Below are 15541 nucleotides of genomic sequence, written 5' to 3'. Positions count from 1 at the left end.
TTTATGTCACTTTGGTATGGATATACTTTATGTTGATGTATAAACAATAATTATACTAAAATAGATGAACATACTTCATACAATATGTTGATGTATAAACAATGATTATGATTGTTCATAGCTCATGTTGAGGTATAAACAATGATTGTTCATATTCCAATATGTGTTATTACTAATTATGTATTATGTTGAGGTACAAACAATGACAATGATTGTTCATGCTATATGCATTGGGTCGTTTCGGTTGGGCTGAGTTGTTTATTATTTCATGCTAGGGGTATATTTGATATTTCATCTACCCCGAGCCATTTTTAAATTTCGCATCAAGGATATATTATATTTGATATTTCATCTACCCCATCTTTGTAAGTGGTTAAAAAAATGATTATGAAAATTACTTTTTCCCCCGATTTGTCCTAAGAGTAGGGGTGATAGTTTTGTACATGACTTGTTAACCCCGACCCGAATCCAACATGAAATTAGCGGTTCGGATTGAAAAAAAAATTTTTGGGTCATTTAAGGGTTGACTCGTCGAACCCACTAAATGAATGGGTTGGATTATAGTCACATATGTTAAATAACCAGTTAATGGATTAGGTCATCAACTTGTGACATTTTTAATCTGTTTTAAGATATATTTTTTTATTTTTTAAAATCTTATCATCTCAACTACTTAAAATAAACGACTAAAAGAAAAATATTAATTTTTATATTGGTCCATTCGATAAAAATATATTTCAATATTTAATTTTCATTGATATGTAATTGAATTATGGATTAATTTAGGTCGATATGTAACCCTTTAATCCATTGCCACCCCTACCTAATAGGCTAAAGTCATTCGTTTATATTTTTCAATTTTTAGCATTGTTATTTCCAAAAAATAAAAGAAAAGACACACATAACTCTCGGGAGCATAGGATCTGTAGACACAATGCTTTTACTCTTTTAGCCTCAAGTTCGATATCCACTGAACCCATAAATAGCAAAAACAATGAACGAACTGAAGTATGTCCTCAAAAGTCTTCAACTTCCACTCCCTCAATGGAACTCTGCTTATACACTCCTTCAACTATAGCTCCACCCCATTGCATCACTACTTCTCATCATCATCATAAGATACGGATAAAGTCTACTACCTTGAAAACTAGTCATTTTTCCACAAATTCCACCAAGAATTCATCCAGTTTTAGCAGTAGAAACTTCACTAAGTCGATACCAAGGCGAAGGACGAGGCATTTCTCTGTTTGGGTATGCTTTTGTTTTTTTCATAATCATTTTTTTAAGCTCGGGTTTAATTTTGCACATTTTGATATGTACTCTATATGGCTATGCTTGTAATATAGACATAAAGCTTATGTGGAAGATATCATGTGCAGGCCTCTACTCAAGTTGGAGATGCTGGATCTGATGATCCATTATTAAAAAAGATTTTAGTGTTCAAAGATGCATTCTGGAGATTCTTAAGGCCACATACAATACGGGGGACTGCGTTGGGTTCTATGTAAGTAGTAATCATGCTAGTGCTTTGCTAATAACTTGTCTGTCAAACATATATTTGGGCCTTGCTTACTGTTTATGTTAGTCCCCAGAGTAATGATTGTTGTTCATCTGTTTGTTTTTATTGCAGTGCTTTGGTATCAAGAGCTTTGATTGAAAATACGGATCTAATTAAGTGGTCATTGCTGTTCAGGGCACTATGTGGTGTTTTTGCTCTTATATGTGGTAATGGTTATATAGTGGGCATTAATCAGATCTATGATGTTGGTATTGACAAGTAAGCAAATACAGAATGATCCGCGTTCCTGTTTTACTTCGTCTTAATCATTTAATGATGCGCAACCTTATATGATATAAGCATATATTACATAGTTCTTATTATTTTTAGGTTCGATGCATTTTGTTGTTTTCAGGGTAAACAAGCCTTATTTACCTATAGCCGCAGGGGATCTCTCAGTTCAATCAGCATGGTCCTTGGTCTTATTTTTTGCGGTTGCAGGTGTTTCGATCGTTAGCTTCAACTTTGGTCCATTCATTACTTCCCTGTACTGCCTTGGACTTTTTCTTGGGACCATATATTCTATTCCTCCTTTTAGAATGAAGAAATATCCCGTTGCAGCATTTCTTATCATTGCAACTGTAAGTTAATGGCTTTTAGTTCTTCTTCTCCCTACCTTTTTTTATTTTAAATATATTTTCTCGTATTTTCTATTCGGATAAAAGTGTTAATCATCTGAATTTCTTGATTATCACTTTATCAGTATGATTTGTAATTCTAATTGAACGATCATTATCTTAAGGAGCAAATAGCGTCATCTAGATACTATTATTATATTTTAGTTGGAGGCTGATAATATTGTCATTACCATGATAGAAACAGTGTGCAATTTGATCATGCTTTGTAAGCCAAACTTACAAGATTTAGCACTGCACACCGCCAATTCAGATAGGTAGCTCCCTAAGCTGAGGAGACTACTATTCTAACTGATTATTTGTTATTTTAGGATATACTTCTTTTCACATAAGTCCGACTATCTTATAATGCTACTATGTCTACCACAATATGTGATATTATCAACTTACTTGAACTGGAATTTGGACTCCTTTTTTGGACTTGAATCTTTATCAGAAACAGCAATACATGAAAACCTTAAAATAGTGATCTTTTGATGTAATATGGGTTTCAAGTTAAATTAAACGTTTTCAGGTGCGTGGTTTCCTTCTAAATTTTGGAGTATATCATGCCACAAGAGCTGCACTTGGGCTGACATTTGAGTGGAGGTGACTTACCATTTGTCATTAACTACTTAATATTGAAGGTTGATTGCATAAAGCTTCCTACTTTAAAAGACACATCAAGCTTGCTCTAATATCTAATGCCACAACCTAATTTTACCTGCAGTTCACCTGTGGCTTTCATCACAACCTTTGTGACCATGTTTGCATTAGTCATCGCCATAACAAAAGACCTTCCTGATGTAGAGGGAGATCGCAAGTAAGTACCAAAACATCGATCCAAATTCGGGTGCATAGCATGGAAGCTTCTTTTGTTTGTGTAATATATGTTGTGAGCTATTATTTTAAATTTGTAGTTTGATACTGAGACAGACATGAAATCATCATGCATTCATGCCAATAAATATTCCCTAGTGTAGTGTTCTGTTCTCCCTTGAGAACAATGTATATAGAATTAGATAAAGGTACACCGGTAGAATGCTGAAGCTAGGTCGATATACCTTAAAGAAGAAGAAGCTAAGTATGTTGTACCTAAGCACAAAATCCTCAGGAGAAATCCCTTGGATTCTCTAAGAACTGAAACCTATGTAAAGATAATTGAATTCTCTTGAAAAAGAACCAGAATGTTCCTCATTTCTTTTTCCTCCCATACAAAACATTTTTTTTTATTTTTTTTAATGTTTGATTGTTACTATGTTTACAGGTTTCAGATATCAACATTAGCCACAAAGCTTGGTGTTAGAAATATTGCATTACTTGGTTCTGGGCTTCTGCTGGTAAATTATCTTGGTGCCATCTCTGCAGCAATATACCTGCCTCAGGTACAGGTGGTTTTGGTGGATGTTATGTTCCTTTCAGTTCCAAAATGCATCTAAATTAGCCTGTACTAAGTTTAACTGTTTTAAGTTGTCGCTCAAACTTCAGTTCTTTGTATAGTCCATATATGTTTCACGGAGATTGTTTCAAATACTAACTCCGCAATGCATATTATGTGCAGGCTTTTAGAAGGAGTTTAATGATACCTGCACATACCCTCTTAGCTTTGGGATTAATTTTCCAGGTTCTGTTCTGAGGACTTGCTATTCTCTTAACACCAGAAAAATAAAAAATATCATACGAACTGCTTTAATTATCGAAAAAAATATGTCATATGAACTGCTTGCATACTTGCATCTGTTTATTTTAAAATCTATATTGACGTCATGCTGTGGATGTTGCAAGTGTTTTTGATAAGGGGAAAAGCATAATATAAAAGTTTACCGTTCTGTTTTTACTTCTTCATAAATCTTTGTGAAAGTCTGTCTTTTTGGAAATACAATATTGCTGTCTCATGATTGTTTAACTCGGAGACATTCAAGAGTCACAATTAATTCCTATTCCAAAGATTTGATGCTTTGTATGCGCGGACATAATTATTTTACCAACGTCCTATCGGCCAAGTACATATGTTGAAGAAATGAATATTTTGCGTATTGCAAGGAGCTCAACTTCAAGAAAATAAGACACACTTCAAGCATAATGATCATGTAAGGCAAGGTGTCACCTTCTAGGCAATTGAGGCGTATGTCACAGATTTATTCGATAGTAGGATGTAATAACATGCAAAATACAGCAATGGTTCTGGAATGAATGTACTAGATGCTACTAGGTAGTAGTAGTATATGACACAAGCCTGTATCTAGTGTTTAATTTACTTCAGGGGAAATCCAGAAACTCCTCCCATTTTAGTTCACTTCGAGGGGAACCCAAAAACCCCTTTAGGTTAACAACACTTACAAATTTTATATAATTCTCGTCCCTTTTGTTCTGATTTCAAAACTAGTTATATAGACTCCTTGCAAATGTTACATAACTGATCCTATATGATAGCTACTGCAAACAATGCATAGCTACCTGTGTATCCCACGCATACCCATGTAGCAAGGTTTAACTTGTAAAGGGAAGATGCGGGCCACAAAACTTGGTCTTTCTTTCCTTCGCAGTAAGGTGCCCCATGATTTATTTATTTATTTTCTCTACTGAAAAATGTGATGTAGCTGTTGCAGTAATTTACTTTTGATCTGATCAACAGAAAAGTATAAACCTTTAGAGACAGGATGATGAATGAAATATAAGTTAAAAATTTGAGAATAGATTAATCTTAATTGCGAAAAGGTTTCTGCTTACAAAGTGACATTTCTACTGTTTTCTTGTAGTAAGTTCAATACTGCATGATATCTTAGTTCTTACATTCATAATCTTGTCGTCATAGTGTTCTTATTGTTGTGTTTTAATGTTTCTATTTCATTTATTTATTTAAATTTTTTTGGTATAAAAATAATAAGAGATGATTGTTTTTTTTAAAGTTCATTTATCAGATTCTATTTATCTAACATATATCTCTTGGCAGACATGGGTATTGGAACAAACAAATTATAGCAAGGTAATACTCATGTTCAATGATTTTTAACAAGCTAATATTCTGAAATCCTTTATTGTAAGTGGGTCTTTATTTAGCTGTTTAGTAGACTATCTTGTTTCAGAAAAAACACTGGGCATTATTGATTATATGAGATAAGACAGACTTATCTCATGAAGAGGGTCTACAGGCTTCATGTACATAAAAGTTACAATAAGGTAGGATCACATCTTGCCATGGGATAGTAAAATATTCAAATCTTAGACGCCTCACAGGCGGATGGTGAGTATCCATCTCCGTATCGTACCCTTTTTAGGTTGCAAAGTTGCTCGACTGAAGGTCATTAAAGGTTTTCTAGTTTCTGCCTACCCACACTGACCAGCAAATATAACGAAACAAAACCTTCCAGAACAGATACCGAAAAGCTGAGAAGTTAGAATAGTCCAACAGCTTAGAACGTCAGCTATACTGGCCACATAGATTGTTTATATTTAAAGATCCAAGGAACCAGTTCCAACCTTATTTCATAAATGAATAATCCCAAAACAAGTGCTGAATGTTTTTCTCCTCGTTAGCACCGCTCATATGTTTTCACCTAATCTTGCCCCCTTTCCAGTTGGTCAGAGTTCTTTGAAAGTTTTAATTTTCCAGCTGCATTTCTTCCAACCTCTTCACTCCTAGTTCCAAAACCCTCGTACATAAATACATTGACTGCAGAGTAAAGTGAGTCCTCCACATTCTGTGTCCTGCTCGTCATTCATACCACAATTAGCAATCGACTCTCAGAACTCAGGAAGATTGCCTACCATCTGTCCGCACTATATGTTCAGGGACATAAGTCACTATATATAGTCTTTGGAGACCTATTTATCCTCCAAAGTAGGACCCTTGAACCGTCACTCGCCTTGAGACAGTCCTCGTTTGCAATTATATTCTTTACTAGTAAACTTGGCAATTGGACTATACAAGATAGGACGTACTAGCATTGAATAAAAATGAAGTGAGAATAAGTGGTAATGAACTCGTGGAGTAAATATTTCCGAGAACCTGCCTCTGTCAAATGCCTTGCGAAACAATCTTTTGACTGGTAAATATAGACGACACCTTTTACATTCTGTCACTGATATTGTTTATCATTTTATGTTGCAGGATGCCATCTTGGGGTTCTATCGGTTTATTTGGAATCTCTTCTACGCGGAGTATATCATTTTTCCTTTTATTTAATTGAGTTGTAGTTGTTCCCCCTTATTTTGTTTATTATATTAGAAGGGAAATGTGCATATTGCCAGGACATTGGTGTATATATTCATGATTATTAAAACGAAACATACAACATATTTTTTGAATTTTTGGTCAGAACACACAACATATTGGTAAAGGGTTATACCTTCATGCAATCCTGTATTCCTGTAGATAATCGATGATTGATAAGAAAAGATAAAATCAAATCAAATAAAAGAATGGTCTTTCTTGATGATACTTGATATTTCCATTTTCTCAGGTGATTCATTCTGAATTTCTGATCGCCGTAGATTTCTATCTTTTTTAACCAAGTCCATTAATGGGTGAATTGAGGGGAAAAAAAAGAAAAGAAAATGATAAATTAGATTAGAACAAAATTTTACGGTTGTTAGTTTATGAATTTTGAATGAAAGTTGTATATTTTGTCGGGCTTGTTATATTGAATTTTAAAGATTCGGTTTCCTAATTCAAATCTGTTCGAGAGTCAGTTTCCTAATTAAGTACCCATGTAAAACGAAAGAGTAGGTTTCCTAATTCAAATCTATAGGTGTTTCCTAAAACAAAAACACGTTTACTTCGCTATATAAGTGAAAAACCAGCCACCAGTGATATATAGAATTACTTACTACTAAGGAAAACTAAAAATATTTCTTCTAAGATCGAGATGGCGAGGAAAAAGATTAAATTTGCAGAATGTGTTCTTCTTGAAGAGATAATTAAATACAATATCCTACCTAGGGTACCTCTTAAAAGTTTAATTAGGTTCAAGGTGGTTTGTCAAGATTGGAACAAGTTAATATCATCAGATGTCTTCTTCAAAGCTTCTCAATACCAAAGAAGCTTAGAAGTTCCACATGTAATAATGATGCATGAAAAAAGAAATAAAAAATTAAGCTTATTCTCCACCGAAGGTGACAAATACTCAGTGGGTACTCTATCACTAAATTATATTTTCGCTCCTAGCAGTGATTCTTCTTTTAATTTTCACTTTCACGAGGTATATGCTTCTAGCAATGGCATTCTTTGCGGCCTTTATAGGAACTTTGTGCGCGTCTTCTTTTACCTGACTAACCCTATAACTAAAGAGTGGATATTTCTTCCTAAGCCTGAAGTGTATGCAGCTGTTGGATTGGATTTTGATCCTTCGAGTGGTTATACAATAGTATGCCCATATATTTCTGAACGCATTGATGATCAAGTTGAAATTGGTTTCAAAGTATCTTCATCACAAAACGTGGGAGCATGGAGCAATTCGAATGCAAATGTTTATATATGTCGGAGTGAGTTCTCGTTAGAAAGTTCAAGTAGGACAAGTCGATCAGTTTTTATTGGTGGGAAGTTCTATTGGAAACTTTTTAAGGATGTATTGTGGTTTGACGTAAAGGGAGACAATGCAGGCATTGTTGCTGCTCCAGATGGAGTGCATGACCAACCTTTTGAGATTGGAAACGACAACGGTGAGCTTAGTTATACGAAGATAACATGGACGACTGTAGATATATGGGTTTTGAGAAATAAAGATAATGAGTTTATATGGGATAAAAAACACAGTTTGAGCTTGAAGGAGATAGTTGAGAACAACAACAACAACAACAATGCTCTGAAGATTGGTAAGAAACGGCCAATACCATTGCCGTTTGAAGGTGGAGACGTAGTGGTGTTGTCTTTTAAGGTGAGAGGCTACTGGAAGATATCCTCGTACAACATTAGTACACGAAACTTGAAAGTGATCAACAAGTTAGGTAAGTTGGAATTCACACCGGATTTGTACTCCTTCAGAAGCAACTTTGTCTCAGTTCGAACTTCTGTGTGATCTTGTATTATGTATAGGAAGTTCCATGTAATCTATAGTATTATAAGGGTAAAAGGCTTGGTACTATTCGCTTTACTTTATGCTATTTGATGGGTGTTTTGTCAATTGGCATTGAATTGTGAACGTACAATGTGGCCATTTAAACTTTCATTTGCGTAGGTCTTTTTGTGTGTTAACGCAATAGATCCTTTCCCCAATACATTTAACTGAAAATTATCTTGATAGTGCCGAAGTGGCGATTACTCAATGAGGGCCAAAAGTCAACGCTGGCCAATGCAAAAATACGTGGTCTAGCTCCACAGCACCGAAAATGTATTAGGGCTCAAGTGATTCACTGAAGCAGCGTCCTAAGAGTTGTACTTTTTGCACTAGCGAGGTGCAAGCTGTTGTAACCATTGGAGTGTCAACAACCAACTCCCAGTTGATCTCACCGCAGTTTCTAGTCTTTCTACCAATTACCAGCTAATTTCTTTTGTTCCCCAACATCAATATAGCATATTGATACAACTAATACAACGCAGATGTAAGTTCACATATATAAGATAACGAACCCTTCAGTATATGCAGATACTATGTAAACCACTGTAAATTATGGAATTTCATTCACGACTAATAGCATTCCTTAATCCATATAAGAAATTCAACCACAAAATAAATATAAAAATAATAAGAAAAAAAAAACAATATTGACATGGAATGAATGCGGGTGGTGAACCATTGCTCTCTTCACCACCGTGTTGTCAGCTTTAACTAATGTCCATTTCTGACGCAAGAGGACAAACCAAATTTGCTGCTCCTTTTTGACGTTCACTATATTCCTGCGGAATAGGACTTGCAAAGTTCTTTTCATTCTGTGATCCGATCTCAGTCATTGCCTCAGAGCCACGGGGAAAGCTCTGCATTGAAACTGGACTTCAGCAATGATATAAAAATAGTATTCCGTAAAGAGGTATAAACTGTTACTACTAAAGGTCACTTCCTTAAAGAGGCAACAAATGTAAATTATAAAGCAGAACATGGCGAGTTCATTTGATAGTTTTATGTCATTTGTTTAACATGACAGCTAATTGAACCTTCATTTCATCTGGGATTTTTTTATGTTCCAAGGCTCCAAGCAACCATAGTAAAATGTAGTAGACCTTTTGATGTCCTCTTTCATATGATACCAAAAAAAGGATAATGGCTGCATCAATCTAGAGTTCTGGACCTCTTAATTGTCCATAACCACTTCCATAATCTGTCAAAAAAATTTACCAATGAATTTAATCTGAAGTTCCCAACCAGTCTGGCATAGCAGTCATTTCTGAGATCTGACGTGACAAGTCAATGTTGGCACACACAATTACTCTTCAATGGAAACTTGAAATCAGAGGATTGTCCTTTGCCAATGCGCTCTGCCTAATTCTAATTACATGACTGCTTATTCAACTATCTATTTGTATAAATAGGTGGGCTTCAAGTACGACCATAAGCATAAATGGTGCAAGTTTATCATGTCAAACACATACCAATGACCACGGTTTTTATGTAACTTGAAATCAGACATACAAAAGTATATATAACATGAATTGTTAACCATTTATTCTTTAACACTGTTTAACACTTAAAAAATTGTTTGATCTCTTGTGAACAAAGTATGGAAGCATAAAAGAAGCTATTATGAAAAAATGAGTAATGTTTATGTTTGAACCTGCTAGAAGAAAAAATGCATTTTAAAGCAAAATCAGCTGTTAATATTTCTGAATTACCGAGGGATTTTAACTACAAGCCTAACCTGAAGATATACACACACATCTGTTGCTGATACTCCTGCCCCCTCCCTTTCCTTTGTCATCATCCAGCTATACAGTTGTTCCTGAAGAAAATACAATATAGGATACAACATACAAGTTAACCTATTGTTAGGGAATTCTGGAAAGTCCATGTGCGTGAAATAATGAGATGGGTATTTATTTCCAATTTGGGACATTCAGGGCAAGCAATGCTCTAGGGTGTAAAGACTGGTTGACCCCGTCATCACCCAATGCCCTGAATAACAAATGGAAAGAACATGTTATTTTAAATGACATGGCCATGGCAAGTTGAGCACCATGACGCCAAGAAAGATCCATATACTCCAATTGATGAAGGCTTTTTCCCTAATAGATATCTCGACATTGCGTGTTGTGAAGTTGTTTAATACTCCACAACTTTTCACCTTGTAGACGGCTCATGGAATATCTGGACAGTTCTTTAATGTCAAGGCTTGGGTAAATATTTACAAGCGCCCCTGAGTGAAGCTTAAGTGAAAACGAAAAGTTCAAGTGTCATATACTCGTATCTCGCTGGTTTCTTTACTCACAGTTGATAGGCTTTAACTTAAAGAAATAGACTACTGTATTTTCAGTAGTGGGATTTGGAGTGCCAACTTCCAGCACTGGGAGGATGCTCACGGAGCCACAGGCACCACTGTGGTGCTTATTTAGAGATTTAAGAAGAAAAAAGTCAATAAGCATCAGTCACCAACATATAACTTTCTTTCTTCTTCCTCAAATTTATTTTATACTTAACTTTCACTTTATTTCTGGGTGTAAACATGTTGCAATCTCCAATCGCTCTGACCAGTAATTACCCCTAGATAGTCTACATATTTCTAGCATTCGTAATTAGATGTGTACCAATAAATTTTGGTCATGTGCAATCTACAAGCAGTCAGGTAGAAACAAGATAAACTACAAAGATATAGTATGTATACAAAACAGTATTACATACTCATCCAGTACTATAATTGCATCATCTAAAAACCAAAACCAGTAAACAAGGCTAAAGAATGGATATGTCTACAGATACAAGTTAAAATGCAAAACTCCTCGAAATTCCATATAAAAATTTACCCAAAGAACATCGATTTTCCAATGGGCATTGATTCAACTCAATCAGACTTGAAATTAGAGTCTGTACACAAAAGCCTCCTTACATCTTAAATCTCAACTTGAACAGTGAATGTAATAACAAATTACAGAAGCAAACTTGTTCTACAATGGGGGTTTACACAAGCAATCTCTATTCCAACCTCACACAAACTGCAGTTAGACCAATAACACACAATTTCATATAAAAACAGTTATCCTCAAATGGGAAACGAACCAATTCAACTAGAATCAAATCTAAATTGTTAAAAATCTAAACTTTAATGCAAATATCAATAACACAAGCAAATCAAACAAAAAAACAACTGCTGAAAAAGTCATTTCTTACCAAAGCATGTTTTTCTCCAGCTTGGAAAGCCAACTTGTGTTGATTAACTGACTGTGAGTATAATTGAGATAGACCACTTGCTGCAGTACTAAAACTTGAATAAATAGGCCTATCTATTTCATTCAAAGCACTAGCTTCAGATTTCCTCTTCTTAGTCATTTTTTCTTATTCTCAGTCTCTACTTAATTGGTCTTCTCAACAAGACAAAATAATAAGGAGAAGCAAAACTCACCATGGATTGATTGTTAACAACAAATGAGTTTTGCTTCTGATGACATGCTGCAAAAAAATTTATAAAGTCTAGTTTTGATGAACAATGAGTAGCTTTTATAAACTTTTCATTACTTGAAGAAAAAATCTTTCTTTAGATTCTCTATATATTTTTCAGGTTTTTATCTACTGTTATCTGTACTATAGTAGGAAGCCAACTCCCATAATCCTTTGCTTGCCACGTACTGGGCCAAAAAGATTTAGTTTTGATCCGTGGATTTGCTTGGGATGCAAGAAAAGCCCATGAATTTTCCCTGTATATATGGGGACAAAGTAGCATCATTTGTGAAAGAAGGCCGGAGAGATTACAAATGGGGAGAGTGAGGACTAAAACAGTGAAAAAATCGTCAAAACAAGTGATAGAGAGGTATTACTCTAGAATGACACTAGATTTCCATACAAACAAGAAGATTTTGGAAGAGGTAGCAGTCATTCCTTCTAAGCGTCTTAGGAATAAGATTGCCGGATATACTACACATTTGATGAAGCCATTGAAGCGTATTCAACGTGGGGGACGCATTCGCGGTATCTCATTGAAGTTGCAAGAAGAGGAGAGGGAGAGACGAATGGACGTGGTTCCTGATATATCAGCATTGAACTTGGAGGTGATTGAAGTCGATAAAGCGGGCAGGGCCATGTTGGATGCTATTGGTATGGGTGATCTGCCGAATGTTGTCAAGAAATTAGTTAGGACATTTTGGAATAGCCAACATACTGAGGAAATCTGAGTTTATGAATCTAATGTTGTCAAGACAGTTATTTAATATAATTATGGCATTTGATTTGGAATGAAATAAAACAACTTATTTTCGATTCTAAGATGTCAATATGTTATATATACAACATTTTATTCCTTACTTATTTAGTGTTCCTTGGAATTCAGTATCTTGTGATCTTGAATGATGGTCAGAAGCCCATAAGGTAGGCTGCCCAGGATATCTGCTGTTACCAGTTACCAGTGGATCAGACATTTTTAATTTAACAGTTACCAGTGGATCAGACATTTTTAATTTCGGCCCATTATACGACCAGTAAGCAGCGTAGGCACGTAGCAAAAGTGCAAAACCAGGACTTGACAAAAGTTTGATTAGGTGCTGATAGAATGATGCCGTGGTCCATGGATGAATCGTCCATCTTTCCCTCATTGTTTAGGGTGGTTCAATTTTGATTTCCAAAACATTGATTGAAACCCATAAATTTCTAGAATCTATAGACTCCTTTGTAAAGGATCGATCACTTCTGTAATGAAAATAAGAATAGGATTTTATTATTGTAATTAGGATGATTACAATGTTACATCAAACATATTTCATTTTTTTTGACACATAAACAAATTCAAAATTGTTAAGACATTTATAAGTTTCGGATTAGATAATATTTTGTAGATATGATCTCCTAACTATTCTAAACATTGTCACAAATAATCAAAAAAATTAAAAAAAAAAAAATCAAAACTTACCAAATGTAGTTAACAATTTACAAAATTTAGCTAATTCTAGACAGTTTATTTTCACTATTTTTGATACTATATTTGGCAAGTTTAGAAATTTTGGATTTTTATTATTATTTGTGACAATATTTAGAATAGTTAGGAGATCGTATCTACAAAATATTATGACCTAATCCGAAACTTATAAATGCCCTAGCGATTTTGAGTTTGTTTACGTGTCAAGATAAAATATGTCCTTAGAACCCCTCCCTTCCTTTAAATGGGTTTATATAGATAGCCAATAAACTTAATAAGGAAACTAGAATAACAAGATTATTATCAAATCAATTTATGATCTCCACTATTCTAGAATGTCCTAATCTACCATTCTAGAATAATATTATATTCTTATATCTTCCATTTATTTTCATTATTATGTGGATTTTATTTTGGGCTCTCATTAATTTTCGATAGCAGTTGAATGCAATGCAATTCCAAATCCACACCAATTTACGCATTCACTTGCTCCAGTGTCACATTAAAATTTTCTCTCTTGTAATTCAATCACAATCTACGTCCTTATGCAGTTTTGCATATTGTAAGTACCCTCCGTTATACACTACAGTACACATGTCCACACACCAGGTCGTAATCTATCAGCTCGTACCAATTCATCAGAGCATACCAGCGACCCAAACCTAGAACGTCCCCAACATCAGTTACAGCCATTTATGGAAGCAAATCAGCTAGTGCAATCTTGGAGCTCAGTTAACGCAACAATCAAGGAGATATTTACTTTGTAACATCAGAGTAATGGCGAGTCTCCAAGATAACACACAAAGTGGATCTACATTTCATAACGGCCTTGAGCAAATAAGGAAGGTCAGCTCAAACATCTATAAGTAGAGAGAGATGAACTACGTAAGGCTTGATTCAAGTTTACCCCAAGAAACTTGATACGTAGGCAACTCTTATCCTAAGAAGAGTGCAGCCATTCCCTATCACACAAATCATCAGGTCATTGTCCAGTAAACCAACAAACATCTACATTGGCGCCGTCTGCCGGTTCGTTCTCTTGAGAAAACACAGATACCATTTTCTCAAGCCCACGAAGTTGGTCACAACAAGCCACCATGGAAGCATAGCTACAAGCATTAGCAGATCAGATGAGGACGTTACAGGAGTCATTTATAACACTTCAACAAGAGAACCAGACAATGCGCGAGCACACCACCTCCAACACCAATAACGGCGCTCCAGACGCAATGGAGAACAACGCCGTCACAGCCCTCACTAACACCACCAATCAAAGGCTAGAAGACTTCGCACAAAGATTGGAGAAGTCAAATGACAAGGCTAGCGCACTCTAGATCGCTCAGAAGATACTCCAGACGTACATGGCGTCACCATTCACTACTGAAATCAGGGACAAGCAGCCACCCTCAGAGTTCATCCAACCAAAGTTCCCGCTGTATGATGGTAGCTCGTGTCCAGGCTAGCACGTAGCTCATTTCAGCCAAACTCTCACACTTTACAGCGCTCCGGAGTACGACTACCTGAAGTGCAAGCTCTTCCCAGCCAGCCTGAAGGACGGGGTGTTAGAATGGTTATACACACTAACTCCTGATTCAATTAGCAACTTCGACAAGCTAGCTGAGACGTTCACAGCAGAGTTCGTCCAGAACAGAAAGAAGCAAGCCGACCTTGACTCTTTGTTTTACCTCAAGCAAGCTCATGGCGAAAGACGATTCAAGAAGGAACTCCTCTCAATGGAGCCAGGCCTAAAGGACAGTTTTGCAACTTCAGCATTCACCAACGCTCTCCTAGAAAACTCTGACCTAGCAGGATCTCTGATGCGCAACAAACCAGAACACTTAGACGACCCATACCATAGAATTGACAAATACATCAAGTACGAGGAATGGCTTGCCCAACGCAAAGGAAAAGAAGTCCTCGCAGTAAGCGACAAGCGAGGACCCAAAGAAAACAACCACTATTCAGGCAACAATGTCAATAATAACAACACCAATAATTACAACAAGGGCTCCAGCTCCAACAAGCCTTTTTACATAAAAAGGGAATTCTCCAGGACACCCAGCCAAATCCTGAAGAAGATATATACAACACTATACTTCAAGCCCAACATCAACAAAGTGATCGCCATACCTGAACGTCCATACTGCCATTTTCACAAACTCCATCATCATGACACCAATGAATGTTGGAGCCTCAAGCACTACTTCCAAGACTTAGTGGAGGAAGGCAACTTGAAGGAGTTTCTGCCAAACAGTGACCTCAGGCATAAGCTGGATGCCAAGCAACATAGAAGCAGGAGCCGCAACCATGAACGAGTTGCCAATAATAGAAGCAGGAGCCGAACGACTCGACGATTTAAATCACCAGGTCGGTTGAGGCA

General features: G+C 35.9%; 3 protein-coding genes across 3 annotated transcripts; 2 read left to right on the top strand and 1 right to left on the bottom strand.

The window, feature by feature from the left end:
- Nucleotides 1-999: 999 nt before the first annotated feature.
- LOC147504941 (homogentisate prenyltransferase) lies at nucleotides 1000-6480 on the top strand. The gene is made up of 10 exons (XM_086557595.1): nucleotides 1000-1251; nucleotides 1380-1504; nucleotides 1631-1777; nucleotides 1914-2139; nucleotides 2708-2781; nucleotides 2903-2995; nucleotides 3440-3557; nucleotides 3734-3796; nucleotides 5126-5158; nucleotides 6284-6480. Exons 1-10 carry the CDS (start codon nucleotides 1045-1047, stop codon nucleotides 6356-6358), a joined length of 1161 nt encoding a protein of 386 aa, XP_086413721.1. The 5' UTR covers nucleotides 1000-1044; the 3' UTR covers nucleotides 6359-6480.
- Nucleotides 6481-8764: 2284 nt separating this feature from the next.
- Nucleotides 8765-11803, bottom strand: LOC147504940 (uncharacterized). The gene is made up of 3 exons (XM_086557594.1): nucleotides 11427-11803; nucleotides 9964-10044; nucleotides 8765-9085 (listed from the first exon to the last, which is right to left on the bottom strand). Exons 1-3 carry the CDS (start codon nucleotides 11583-11585, stop codon nucleotides 8936-8938), a joined length of 390 nt encoding a protein of 129 aa, XP_086413720.1. The 5' UTR covers nucleotides 11586-11803; the 3' UTR covers nucleotides 8765-8935.
- A 204-nt stretch (nucleotides 11804-12007) lies between these two features.
- LOC147504939 (small ribosomal subunit protein eS17-like) lies at nucleotides 12008-12424 on the top strand. Its single transcript, XM_086605411.1, has one exon. The coding sequence runs from the start codon at nucleotides 12008-12010 to the stop codon at nucleotides 12422-12424; it is 417 nt and encodes a 138-aa protein (XP_086461537.1).
- Nucleotides 12425-15541: the final 3117 nt, after the last annotated feature.

Source organism: Coptis chinensis, chromosome 4, assembly GCF_015680905.1.
Source record: "Coptis chinensis isolate HL-2020 chromosome 4, ASM1568090v1, whole genome shotgun sequence".
Classification (NCBI taxonomy): Eukaryota; Viridiplantae; Streptophyta; class Magnoliopsida; order Ranunculales; family Ranunculaceae; genus Coptis; species Coptis chinensis.
The sequence above is the reverse complement of the archived record's forward strand: the minus strand, read 5'-3'. Positions and strand labels throughout refer to the sequence as shown.